Consider the following 14,647-nt stretch of genomic DNA (forward strand, 5'->3'; position numbering starts at 1 on the left):
ATCGATTATCGCTCCCTGGATGGCCTCCACCTATTGGAATGTCCATTAGGCCGAGCTACGTGACAGAAACGCCCATCAGCTCGGCTACCTGCGTGACCAGACCCAGAAAACAGCTCTGGTGGCGTAAATCTGCCATGGGGGCGGGGGGGGGGGGGTCACCGTGCATCCTGGGAGAAACGCAGTCTCCCTCTGCCGCCCTTTAACGAAGATCCCACCCCCCTTTCCATGTCTGACAGTGCCTCCCACCGCCTGGCCCCGAGGCAATGTGTCACCGTGTAAGTCACCGAACGCTCAGGAAAAACAGCATCTGCTACAGAGTCACCGAGCCTCCGACCGGCAGGCATGTGAACCGCCACACCAGTGCCATGCCCACGTACAGGAAACGCACGCTCGGCCTCTTCACGGAGTTAGACACGCACGTCGCCAAGCACCGCGGCGATTACCAGCACGTACATGCTGCTGGGATGAAACAGCTGACTGGTGCATTTTGCCTATACCATCACCATACAACCAGTTAACAGGATGCCAGACATGCACGGTCACGTCCTCTTTCCATGTTATAAACGTGTGGTGCGTGAAGACTTTTGACTGGTGGCCTACATCCATGGGACGCTGGTTTGGGCAGGAGAAAAACAGACATTTATTAGTTCACAGGTACATAAATGGGGGAGGGTGGGATGTAGCAGACAGAGAGACCAGTCGGGGGGGGGGGGGGGGGGGTTACCTCGTTATACTAGGTATGCTTCGGTGAAATCTGTTTTTTCATATCGTCTTCTGAACATCTCACCCTGGAATATGGTACATGACAGTATTAAAAAAAAATTTAAGTGAATCATGTAAGCTACTGTAAACATCAGAATCAGAGATAGTCTGAACGGGCTCATCGGTGTGGAAGCGCTAGGGGAACGAGGAGACAACTCCTTGTTGAAGAGTTAAAGAGATCACCCTTCCTTTATCACCACTGTCACTGCACAGTCACCATGCGACACCACGCACACTGGCTTTAAACAGTTCGCAGTGCATTTTACAGGGCATGCAGTGAGAACATGCTAACCGCCCAGACGCACACGGCCAAGACTGAGGTCCGAAGGGAGAGGGATACGTGGTTACACGCTCTGCCTATGACCTACCATGCCACTTAATGGTATACCATGGTATTTTGGAAATGCAGCGGTAAAAACTGCATCACGGGGACTCCCCCATGCTCAGAGTCTCTTATCACAAGATTTCGAAATACTGGAATAACTTTGAAAATATCATCATCAGCATGGAAAATTAGATGCAACGCAATACAAAACCCCAAATTATTTCCCTCCTAAAAGGTACTAATTTTGTCAGCTACTACGAGCATATCCATCCATTCACCCATCACTGCATAATCCAGTGCAGGGTTGCAGTGATCCTATAGCCTATCCCAGAAGGTTAAGGGCACACAGTGAGAACATGCTAAACGCCCAGATGCACACGGCCAACACTGAGGTCCGAAGGCAGAAGGATACACGACTACACGGCCTGCCTGTGACCTACCATGCCACTGAATGGTACATTCCAACCCCCCCCCACCATTTTTAACCATCCAACCTCCCAGGAACCATCAATTCCACATTGCAGTCATCTGGAACACGTGCCACCACCGCCGCCACTCAACGAAACTCATTAGGTTTTATGGTTTTTATCACAGCACATCTCATTATGTTGAGTACAGAAACAAACCTCAGCCTATGGTTAAGGCTAGCGACTTGCGCTCCACCAGCCTGCCGGCTTACACTCTGCCGTCCGCCCCGTGCATCACCACCATCTGGCCAATAGGGGGCACATTCTGCTGAATTAACCTTTAACACTCTCCGGCTCATCCGATCCAGCGGCAGCATGACAAGCACCCCCCCCTTTTAACATTGTACTTGTATTAACCTGCAGCCTTAGGTAAAACCATCTGAGGCTGAAGTTTTATCCTCCTGAGCAGATTCTGCAGATGACAGCTCCCCAGGATTACAATTATGAATAATTAAGGCTTTAATACAGACTTTACTCTCATCGCTTTTATATTAGAACCATCTTCAGGAAAAAAATGTAACTGAGGAAAGAAATAACGAGGTTATTCGAGTTTAAGCATCAAAATATTAGAAACGGCTTTTTAATAAAAGCAGATTGTAACATTTCCCAAAAGGCGCAACAGAAGGGGGGGGGGGGGAAGTCCCCCAGCAGAAGAAAATAGCTAAGAGGCAGAGAATTATAAAACGACAAGAACTCTGCATCCCTCCGTCTCTTTCCCTCTTGGCTCGGCGTCTTTCTGAAGTCTGAGGGACATCTGCGTCCCACCGGCGAACGCGCCTGGGGGAGCGGATCTGCAGCCCGGGGCATGTATTGCGGGGTGGAGCCACAGCTGAAAGCTGATTGGTCCCCAAAGTGCCCTATCCCCCGTCACTCACCAACACAAAGCATATCATTGGCTAATAAGGTTGGCCCCACTGTATGAATTATGGCCCCTCTTATGCCCCCTCCTTAAAAACAATCTTAGAATGGTGTCTGTGTGCAGCGTCTCTGCTTTCCTACAATCACTCTATATGACCTACCACAGCGTCATGGTAACCAGTAAACAAACTCCTTAGACCTTCATTATCACACAGGAAATGCTGGGATACCTCATGTTTGCATCATTGTTCATATGTAATCAAAATGTCCCACAATGCCCTGCGAAACAAAGCCTCTGATTCAGAGAGTCAGATCGCCCATCCATTCTAGCCAACGGTATACGACCGAGAGCAGAAGGAATGGTCTCGGGATAATCACTTTCCATTTAAATACTATCCATCAAACTTCCCTGACACCTAAAGAAAACCGTAGCCAAAGAAAGTCGCTCCCGGCCAGACAGAGATCGCGGCAAGCAGCAGGAATAACCCAAATTCTCCATTAAGCGGTCTGAAGCACGACCATAAAACAAAACAAAAAAAAAAAAAAAAAAAAAGTGTAAAAAAAATTAATACTGTTCTCCAAAGGTGATCGAAATATGCGCACAACTCGCCTTCATCTTCACACACCGGTCTCCAGAGCAACTTTAATGACCGCAAGACGCCTTTTAGTAATCTGTAAGGCAGAAGCAGATGACTAAGACAGAGGCAGAGTAGAGAGTAGCTGGAGAGAAGCTGCAGCCAGCAATTGCATAACAAAAGAGTCAATGGATTTATGCACATTTGAATGCAGAATATATACGGCCGGCAGAAAGACCGGGCTGCAGCCCTGCGGAAAATTCACCAAAACCGCCACGGCTTTCATAACGTCCATTTAACATTCATGCAGCGCTCTGGAAAAAAAACCTAAATAAGGAGATTACAGTTTCGTCCTGGAGTGTCTGACTGGAGGCACGAGCTGCTTGTTGCCTAGCGACGGCAGCCATGCGATGCTGCAGGATCTCGGAGGAGGAGGAGGATGCAGAACGCAGCCGCAGGCCCTGCGGCGTCGCAGCGAGAGGCTCTCGGCGGAGTTGCGGCCAGGATCAATAGACGTCGATAATCTGATGGGGTATAAAAAAAATCTCCAGGCTCAGGGAAAACGAAAGAATGCCAGCAGAAGTGGGGGCACATTTGTAGGAGGAAGGATAACGAGACCCAGGGCATATGGAACCTTTCACACTAATCAGCTGGCATCTCCCGTTTCCTCAGACATTTCTGCTTACTGCGCTTCCCCTCGAACCCCAGCCCACAACGGCTCACTTCTGAAGGACTTCCAGGCCATTTTTATACCCCGATATATAAAAAACGCTCCATGGGCAGATCCAAGTCTCGTTATCTTGAAGCTTTGGTGAAACCAACTAACAAAATTGCAAGTATCACGTCCACATGACTGTACAAAAAAGGACCCCCCTTTTAAAAAGTATATTCATAAAAACAGAAATTTTATAAGGTTCATCTTAAATTCCATACATTTACTTGACTGAAACCCCTTAGATATGTTTGGAGTTTAACAGACTTATCTTTAGTATAATCGTGGTACTTCTGACAGACCCCAAAGTCATTACAGATATGGACCAACATTCCATGCGAGTCTGCTTGACTGTACGGCTGCAGGAATCTGTTAAAAAACTTTTCAGGCGAGCTCATCAGCTTCACCGCTGCCTGTTGCCCATGAATCATATCCAGCCACCAACAGAGTAAACCAAATCTATCAGCCAGGTTTTTGTTTACATTCCCAAACAAGGCTGCGCCAAGGGAATAGAATACTAACACGCTCACTGAGGCCTTGGCGTCACTGGCCCACCCCGCTCAGCCTGATGATCTAAACCAGTGTTTCCCAACCCAGTCCTTGGGGACTAGGATTGAAAAGGGGCAGTACATTTCCGGAAACTTTCCAGAAACTTTCCATTCCATGGGAAGTTAAGTTTTGTAAATGTTTCAAGTTGGAAACTTTCCATGGGAATTACCAGGAGTACATGGAAATTAACAGAAAATTGCCCACAATTTTGCAACATTATTAGCTCCCAGCCAATCAAAAACATTGAATACCTAGTACAGGAGTTCTGGGAGTTGCAAAAATGTGAACTGGCTGGGGATCCCCAAGGCCTGGGTTTGGAAACACTGATCTAAACAGCAACTAATGCTCAACACTGAAAACCTGTGAGAACTCAATCATTCGAAAATGTAGATGGAGGACTAGCACCCTGCAGGAAACCGGGGAAAACCTAGAAGCTAAACGGACCAAAGATGCTCTGAAACAAGCTGGTGGCCCAGTAGATGTCAGCCTTCTTAACTATGCTCTACAGTGCATACTGCAGGGCAAACATGCACACTACACCTCGATTTCTGCATTCGGTTATTCCAATCTCAGCCACCAGAACAGCTACGAACACCAACTTCAGAACCTGAACGGCAACGGACCAGACAAACAATTAGTCAACGCGATGTATTTTTAAACACATGGACCACAGCGTCGTCTGCGTTAATTAACTCGGTAATAAGCATATGGCACTCTGAGTGAATGTTGAAAAAAAAATGGCCGCTTCACAGCATTCTACTGACTAACAAATCCACTTCCCTCCACTTGTTCTCCAAACACACTCTCCATCGCTCTGTCATCTGTTATTATACTTGGTAGCCCTTTACTGGAACCTCCTCACCATACAAGTTGAGGTGTGACTATTTAGGGCCTGTCATGGATGCAGACAGAATGTGAAGATCCTTGTGGACACAGGGTTCTCCTCCATTTGAGGTTCTCCTTCTCAGTCCCATAACTCCGGCCTCTGATCAATCATCCCCCGCCAGCCGCTGAATTTCCAGCTATATCAAAAACGTGATTTCACAAAAATAAGGCACTCCAAGGAGACGGTATGAGAGGGGGTACAAGCTAGGGATCGTCGTTCCCCATTTCATTACAAAAACTAATTTTGGCTGAGTTGCGATAATACACGAGACAGAGCCCAAAATGCCGCATGCGACGGGCCACGCTCCATGCCTCACTCGAACACCCCGCATAATCGTTTTCCGCACCAGGGACGATATTGTGCGAAGATCATTCCTCGATGGAGCTACTCGATGAATGCGATCCGCATGGTGTAAAAGCCAGTTGCACTGCAGTCACTGAATTACAGTAAATTGCAGTCTCGATATTTCATAATAAATCCGCTGCGGCTGCTAATAGGCCCCCAATTTCGCCCCCCCCCACCCCCACGAAAGTCCAAAAAAATATAGGAAGGAATTAAATGCCATAAGATCTTTGCCTTCATCATCTTCACGACTATTACGGCAATTATTTTCAGAAATCCGTCATCCGCATTATCTTGTCCCACTGCCCCTAATGTCCACCTTTAATCAGAAGGAAATAATAACTGTGCCGTCCTTTAAAATAAGTATGCGCCTCCTTTTGAAGGATACCACCTGTTTCCAAAAAGGACCCACTGGTAGCTGCAGCGGCATACATTTTTAAAATTACCATAAATCATCTTGTAAATAAGCAACACTAAATGTTTCATATTATGGCCAAACTGTGCTTTACATACACACACGGCAAACCTCATGGTCTAGGATATTACAGATAAAAGTGCACTAATTTATGATCTGCTTTAGTTATAGACTGAGAATTAATACAAAATGTATAAGAGGCCAGAAACAATAGATTCTTCTACAACTGTAAATTTGAGTGGACTGACCATAGGAGAGACGCATGGAAGCGAACAGGTCAGAGAAACTCAAAGTTTCATATAGATCATTAACTTTCTCTCCTACACAAGGAGAAATTAGTGAAATTAAGGTAAGGAGTCAAACGCGCTTCCGCTTCAACTCCCCAGGCAACACGAAGGCTCAGATCACCACTAAGCTCTGACTTCTCAGCCATAAATCTATTTCCCACGATCCTCCTCACCAGAACCACCTCCAGCTTCCTGCTTCCTTCCATCCCCACAGTCTGCAGCCACGGCGACACGATTCACAGATCGAGAGAGCAGCACTATGACATCATGCCATCAGTCACAGGACTGGCCGAAAATTCCGCGCACGTCTGCTGTATCCATAAATGTTAATATGACTAAATTATTTACACTATTTTAACCCAAAAGAACTCTCAAAATACACTCAGAAATTTGATCCACAGATGCTAGAGGGTGGGAACTTTAAGTGGTTGTTCATTATTAAACCCAATGTTGTGAACGACCTAAAATTTAAGAAATTAAATTAATTCGCAGACAAAAAGCTTTAATATTGGTTGCCCCAGGCAACAGTTTTGTTGATCAGCTTTGGTGTTCACAGCATCACATTCCAAGCAATCTGGAAATGACGAGTTCCATAAGAATCATTTAGCTGCAGTCATGGTCTGCTGAGCCAAGCCAAGCGCCACTTAGAAAAATTTGGCACTAAACCCATACATCATACTTTCTAGAAACATCCGGCACGGGCTGAAACCCAGCCCCTGTCCTACTGGCCACAAAGGAACAGCAGAGAAATCCCACTGACCGTAGAATTAGACCAAGGCAGAAAGAAAAGACTTGTTAGGCCTCAGTGACAGAATCATACATCTTCCTTAAGCATTATTGGCCATGCATTATGTACAGTCCAAGGAAAGAAATGTCTGAACACACCTACAGGAAATCATTTGTTTTTCGACAAAATAACGGCCCTAAGTGCAGCTCGGGGTTATGCCAGTACTGTATCATCAGGAACAAGAAAGAGATGGAGTGTTGTGATAGATCATCTGTGCCCCGCAATCCCACAACCGAAACCCTATAGATCTGGCTTGGGATGAGCTAAAATCGAGGAGTAAGAGCGAGGTAGCCAACTTGCGCCTAGAAGGTGTGGAAAGTCCTTCGGGACTGTTGGAGAAGCATTCCGGGGGGCTACGTCTGGAAGATGGCTGAAAGAATGCCAAGAGTCTGCAACGCCGTCATTGAAGCATAAGGGGGTTATTCTGAGGACTCAAAAATTTGAGAAAACTTGGAGATGTTAGTTTAGACATTGGTCATTGCAGTATTTGATATGCATTTATTGCTTATTTCATTGCCTCCATGCCTTTTACATGGTGAGGAACATGGCTAAAACAGACAAATGCATCAAAAGTAGGCGTGACCATACTTTTGACCAGTACTGCATGATAAGACTATATAGGCACAGTGGCCAGAGCAGGTGAGGCTCTACGGTGACAGATACAGAAGATAAACCATCAAACAATCTATACCGGCTCATTTAAAGTTTTGCTATAGAAGTTCCCAGATCCGTTCAGCATTAGTAAGAACAGGCGAGGAAACATTGAAAATAATTTTTTAGCAGAGCTGACAATAAATCAGCAATGTTTCTTTACAAGGCTTTACTCTATCCTTCAGAAAAGTTACTATGTATTTTACTGGCTTCCAGTTGGTCAATAATGATACAAAGATCTGTATTACAAGACCCAATAGACACAGCTGTACTTGATTCAGTTTTAATTCTGTGTTTAATCTCATTGTTCCGACTGAGTTTCAAGCCACAATAGCATACACACCAATGTCCAATCCTGCTTGTACCAGTCATTCCAGCTTCATTATCTGTAACCAAACATCTATACTTGGCCACACTCTAGAGCACGAAACACCCCACAGCCCACAGATTGGAAATATGTCAAGAAATGACTCAGGGAAAGGAGGGCTCTCCTACCCTCCTCAACCACAAGTAAGACTGCCCCTTGTCACTCGGCAAAACCAAGCACAAGCCCTGCACACTAATATCTGCGTTTGAGCTGCGGATGTGACAAAATATTTCACGCCCATAAATCCTGTCTATCAGCAGCGGCCTCCACAGCGACGGAACAACGTTCATGGAAATCTCACACCGCCCGTAGCAAAGGCAAGCAGGCAGATAGGAATGAGCTGCTTCTGGCTCATTCCAACAGGAGGGTACCGAGGTCTGCATTAAGCGAGTATCCCACTCAAACCTAAGCCAGAATAGGGGCATTTCTGCAGCGAACATCAGTCCAATCAGTAACACACCTACATCAACTGAACTTTACCCATAATTCTCAGCATGCCAGTTGCAGACTGCCCACCCAAGCAAACCTCTACCACTTTCTGAATACCCCTTTTTTTTGGCAATAATTAAAACAGTCTGAAGCTAGAAACTGGGCAGAACACATCTGAGCAATACCACCAAAGTATCATCTACACAGAACAACCCAAAGGTTGTGTGTGAGCAGACTGTCAAATCAAGAGCTCGGTTTTAAAAAAACATGCTGAGTATCGGCCGTGGTCAGAAGGAGAGCCGAGTTGGAACCGTGACCTTGCAGCCAATGCCCTGCCCACAGAAAAAGGGCAGAACATCACCGAGCTGCTTCCCTCAAACAGGAGCCTTGTCACGTGTTGAATATTACTATCAAACCGCCAACAATAAAGCACGATTGCATTTCTTAATCCATCTCTTGATTTGAAATCTAAGCGCAAAACGACGTCTCGATTACGCTGCCATTCCGGCCCTGAGAAACGGACGCATTGGTGGAAAGGTGATAGAAAAACATCTTTCTCTTTCCAACAGACTCCCCTGCACTATGCCCGGTGGGTCCCCACCCACTAAAGCACAGCACAGCTGAACTGAGTGTACAATGCAAAGGAGGGTAAAACCAGATCTGACTGATTAAAATGCAAGACAGCTCAGGCCAATTAGTGCATTGGGGACATTTAAACCAACATACCGTAATCCTCTTTAAGAACTTAAACACATTAAGGGGGTAAAAACATTTGTATGCGTTTTTATCATCAATCGGCAATCTCCCGCTATTATCCACTGGTACAATAAACTGTCCCTGCATCCCTTCTACATTAATCGCTTTTAATCAAAAAAATGTGCCACCAACACACACTGTGATTCCCGGAATGACAGGATTGCACAGAACAAGTTGCCTTAAAAAACTGAGCGACTTTTCCTGGGGAAAATGGATGGCGCTGTTTTATCACATATGCATGCATCGTTTACTCAGTGTGGCGCCAGTGTGGATGTAAGCTGGAGCAGCCACCCGTGGACGAGCAAGCATCGGCCGCCTTTTCGCCAAACTTCAGCCCGCCGAGCCGCGTAAACGCCACCCCCCGAGCCCCCAGCGATCAGCCTCAGTGGGCGCCGCGGACACGCTCATTTCCCAGGCTGCACCGCAGCGGGGACCAGCCCCTCCACGCCGGGGTGGCCGTTAAGCTCCAGGTTTCCGCTCGACTCTGCTACATGTATCCATCCATCCAGCCTCCGGTCCCCCGCGTAACAACATTACTAATATCTGGGGAAATCGCGTCTCCGGCAGCAAGGGGGCAGGGAAAAAGTCATAAAGGCGGGACAGGGCAACGAGAAGGAAAACAAACATGCAAACGTGAAGTGAAGTGATCTCTGTTTTTAAACTAAAGTACACATGCAAATGTATCGATTAACCCATCATGTTTATACACCTAAAACAAAAATAAACACTTTAAATTAAACGCAATTTGCAAAAAAGCACTGCGTCAGATACAACTGAATCAAAGCGCTTCCCATTTCCTCGCTTCACCCAACTCCCCAAATATATGTAATCTACATAGATATATATAACTACACACGTTAAAATCACAATTTAAAAATGAAAATCCTTTGGGAGCCGCGTACGAAGCTGCAAGCCCCTCTTGTTCAGCGTAGACATGCCTGCCTATTGTGTATACCTGGATGATGACTACTGACCCAATGGAAACATAACAGGATCAGCCAGCTGAAGTAGCAGAATGTTGCTGCTATTAAATATTGAGGCGTAGCCATTAGTCTGGTCTATATAAATTAATAGATAAATGTGACTTACATGGTACTGCCCATAATACCAATGAACTTATGCTGGACCTAGAGTTATACACAGGATTACAGCGGCATGGATCGAATGTACTGCGATACAAAGCAGATTCCAAAAACGGAGCGTTTATTAAAAATGAGCTTTTTGTGCAAAGTCCAGTCTATGTCGGTGGTATGACTTGTACTATACTGAACAGTGGCCATTGTCCGTAAGCGGTGGCGGCTGCCCGTCCCCAGTGAAAGGCACCGTAATCGCCAGTGTTACCAGAAATCTGAGTGTTTGTGGCGTTTAAGTCACTTACCCTCAATGGATATTACGTGCTCCCGGATTTGATTCTGCAGAGCCAGGTCATCGATGCGCTCGATCAGGTCGTAAATGGCGTATATGTTCGGATGGACCGACTCGAACCTGTGTATTTCAGCTCTGATAGCTGCCGAGTTGGACAACATGAATTGGGACCCCGGCGGGCCGGACTGGGCAGCTTGGCCTGATACAGTCCCCGAACCGAATTGACCCGCCCCTGATCCAGAAGAGGATCCTGATCCGAACTGAGACTGCATGGGCTGAGGCACGGGGACCGGAACCGGAGCTGGTACCGTGCCTGGAGCGGGCATCGTCGGCTGTGACTGCTGAGAGATACCGGATACCGACACCGACACCGGGACACCAGACTGGTAATTCATCGTGGCAGCAACGAGGAACTCTTTTCAAAAGAAAGCGGATAAATGGTCTCTCTCGGTAAATGCAGTGCAGAAGCAGTCGATGTGAAGTCAAAGGATGTCCGTGGTGTTCAGCGAGTCCAAAAAAGAGCGCAGATCTTATTGCAACAATATACTGCGTCCTAGAACAAAACGCGCTTCTTGCTCATATTATAAGAACTTCGTAGCGGTTCATTTTTCCTTTTTCCTTTACTGTAATGGCTGGGTTCCTGCGTTTTTTTTCCTATTCATATAAGGCTACTTATCTGTGAGATATCAAAGCAGTCTCTCGTTCTTTTCTGTTACCGCTATTTTAATACCAGGACCGTTTTCCTCGGGTGTTCAGTCAGCAGCAGACAATGAGATTCGCTCATTTAGGGCGCCCAGCTCCTCCGACTTGCTGCGCTGAAATAAAACCGCCCGAGAATCCGCCTTGACTCCAAGCAGAGGCCGCCCAGCCCCCTCCTCCGCACCGGCAGCGTCACACATCACGTAATTGCATCTCAGTCCTAGGGGAGTGGAGGGGGGGGGCAAAATAAAGGAACCTGCATAAAATTTCAATTCATGCTCATTACGTAACTGCATATTTAAGAAAATTTAAAAAAGTGCCCCGTCCCCTTTGAATCAGATCCCATAATTATTTTAGCCCGTTGGGTGGTTTATAATGCATCATATCGCAACGGATTGTAGCCCACCTCGCCACCCGGGTAGTCTTTTAAAATTTCCACACCAACTTCAGTTAAAGCTTGTGTCTGATTATAACACTGGCGAGACTGAATGAGCCTGTGGATTCTACATCGTATTGTACCGCACGAAAAAAAAAGCATATTCGTCCTTTTTCTAATGGAGGGATGGGTACCTTTGGGGCATCGATTTGAAGCCCCAGAGCATCTGTGCCCCCGCCCCGGGGCACACAAAGGGATCACTTAGCGTATGTCTGCCACCAGCGAGCCCTATGGGAGATGGTCTCACTCCCACCAGCTGTTCAGCCAAAGTCACCAGCTCAGGATGGAGCTTCCCATAAAACCAGGAAAGGGGGTGGACGCGGGGAGAGTGGCGGTAGATTCTACATTGAGCTGGTTATCTTGGGAAAACTGGCCCCCATCAGCACACCTCGCCCCGCCAAAGGCGGACAGAATCCGCACGAGCATCTCGCCAACATGCAGAGTGCGAACAAAGAGCGCCCCTGCTGGTGACTGAGCAGGTCCAGTCTGTTTCTGGCGGGGGGGGGGTGTCATTCAAAACCATCACCTGCGGCGTAAAGTCCACTTTTTAACTGTTTTCTGGCCGCTCTCATTTCGTTTGCATTATTTTCTCGTTGTAAGCCAACGTTTCAGATACACTTCAGCTAAGAGCAGCTTTTAAGTCCTTAAGCTATTAAATCTTTTACACTTTTTTTCTGCAAAATGAACTTTGTATAATAAACAATCATTTGACCCTTTATGTGGCTGTATTGATTTTTTTTTTTAATGTATCTTGCTTATTGCATTTTACAGTCAGCAGAATTAATTCACGACCTTTTTCCAAAATGCATTTGTCTCATATAAAGCAATTTACATTTTTGCTTGACTGCAACCGGAGGTTCTTTCCGTGTTCAAATGGTCCCTAAAGTCAATCAATAGTGGATAAATTCATTTTCTTCATTTGTCTTTCAAACCAAAGAAACAAATCCTGGTTTCACAGCACTTTGATTTTTTTTAATCCATTTGGCACTGATTAAGTCACCAATGAGGAGTGTGTTTGATGCAGGAGTTCTTTATCGTTTTTTTGCATCAACTACTGTGGATTTTGAAACCTGACTCCCCCTAGCACCAGTGAATAGTAGCCTCCCCCACAGAATATGAGGCCAAGCAGAGCTGTGGCTTTCTTAGCACTGGGCCCACCACTCAAATAATGCATTTGCAAAGGGGGCCCTGAGGTTTGGGAGCCCTCTGTTGGCCACAAACAGTCACTACACCGGGCCCCAAAGTGTCTTTTTGAATGGGGCCCCAGAAACAACACACCCACCCCCCTGGACGACATGATACAAAATAAACAACATTATTTAAGTTGTTTTCAGCAGCAACATCTGTTGACAAGTACAACAGTAATGAACTTGACGGAAACATCCTTTAAAACATATGTAGTGTTATTGTAACCTTTTTATGGTCCGAAATAAACTTCACTGTAATCAAGTCTTTTTTTGGAACTTCAAAAATAAAAACGTGGACCTTCTATGGCATGACGTCTCCTAGAGCAGATTGCAGACGTCGTACTTTTCATTTCCGCTGGATAGACACTTAGCTGGGAGGAAGAGATGCCCACCCACTCACACCAACTGGTTTGGAGATGTGACGCAAGCGTCAAGAACCTAAACAATGTGACACACCATCAGCCGCTCTACTGCCCTATTTCATTGACATGATTCCACTTGGGTAGTCTGGCCTCAGAAACATAACAGATTTCCTAAGTTGAATGGGACTACATTTGAAACTGAAAAACAACCAGAAAACATTTAGAATTATGTTTGAAGGACTGAGGCTATCAGAATTAAATCTCGTTTGGTTAACATTTTCTGTGAATGCCATGTTCATAAGAATCTGTGAACACATTAATAACATATTATAATGCATTCATTAAGCATTATAAACATGGTGATAAATATTTATTTAAAAGGCATAAAGGCATTTAGAATTATGTTTGAAGGACTGGGGCTATCAGAATTAAATCTTGTTTGGTTAACATTTTCTGTGAATGCCATGTTCATAAGAATCTGTGAACACATTAATAACATATTATAATGCATTCATTAAGCATTATAAACACGGTGATAAATATTTATTTAAAAGGCATAACATATTATAGCCTTGTTTATTATGCATTATGAATGTTTTATGAAGCTCTAATCTATAATGCACTATAGATACCTTCATGCAGTACAAAGCATCCTTAATAATAATTATAATTCTTTATCAATTCTTATATCGGCCATTATAATGCCATATAAAGGCAACTATAGTGCATTATAGATGACAGCTTCAACTAAAGTGTTATCCTTGTTTGTTATAATTAATCTAACTTATAAATAAAATGTAATTGGGGCTCTGGGGAACAAACACAAATCATTCACTTGAGCAGATGCAGCTCCAGAAATTGCATATATTCATAATGAGATTCAGCTCCATATGGAAGAAATACCTTGTAAACAATGTGCTACATTGTTTAAAAAAAAAAAAAAAAGAAAAAGCCATTGTATGCATGCAGCCAAGAAGACCGGAGATTAAAGAACGTCATACATACAAAATTAAACTTTCTTTGGGAAAGGTAATTCGTTTTAGATGTCATTCCTTTCTTGCAGGGCACTGAGCCCAAAATGGAAAAATACATAAAACATAGATCCTCGGAGAAACACATCAATATATGAATCACCTTATCATATTGCTATTGCTCGTCTCCTTCTGTGAGCCCGTCACAGTGAGATTTCTTGGTGCCGCATATTTCCTTTAATCTGCGGATTAATTCGTCCGAGATGCTAATAAGCAGTGAGACAAACAGGCAAACGACATTGGGGATCTTCACAGCCCGGATGACCACCGCTACAGCGCAGGGAAGGAACTCCAGGCTGCTTTTTCACCTTTTTACTTTTTCATCTAATTAAGCCTCAGAAACTTTGCCGTTGAGGGACAGGATAAAGTTTGGGGTGGGGAGGAGGTCGGGGATTAAAC

At 45.2% G+C, this 14,647-nt stretch overlaps 1 protein-coding gene across 1 annotated transcript in view; it reads right to left on the bottom strand.

Moving 5' to 3' along the window:
- Positions 1–11,377, bottom strand: part of agap3 (ArfGAP with GTPase domain, ankyrin repeat and PH domain 3) — a 164,539-nt gene extending 153,162 nt beyond the window's left edge. The window contains exon 1 of the mRNA XM_072711213.1: positions 10,547–11,377. Coding sequence (XP_072567314.1) covers positions 10,547–10,928 — 382 coding nt within the window. The 5' untranslated portion in view covers positions 10,929–11,377. The remainder of the gene's footprint in view (positions 1–10,546) is intronic.
- Between the last annotated feature and the right edge of the window lie 3,270 nt (positions 11,378–14,647).

The sequence above is a fragment of the Paramormyrops kingsleyae genome, chromosome 4, assembly GCF_048594095.1.
Source record: "Paramormyrops kingsleyae isolate MSU_618 chromosome 4, PKINGS_0.4, whole genome shotgun sequence".
Classification (NCBI taxonomy): domain Eukaryota; kingdom Metazoa; phylum Chordata; class Actinopteri; order Osteoglossiformes; family Mormyridae; genus Paramormyrops; species Paramormyrops kingsleyae.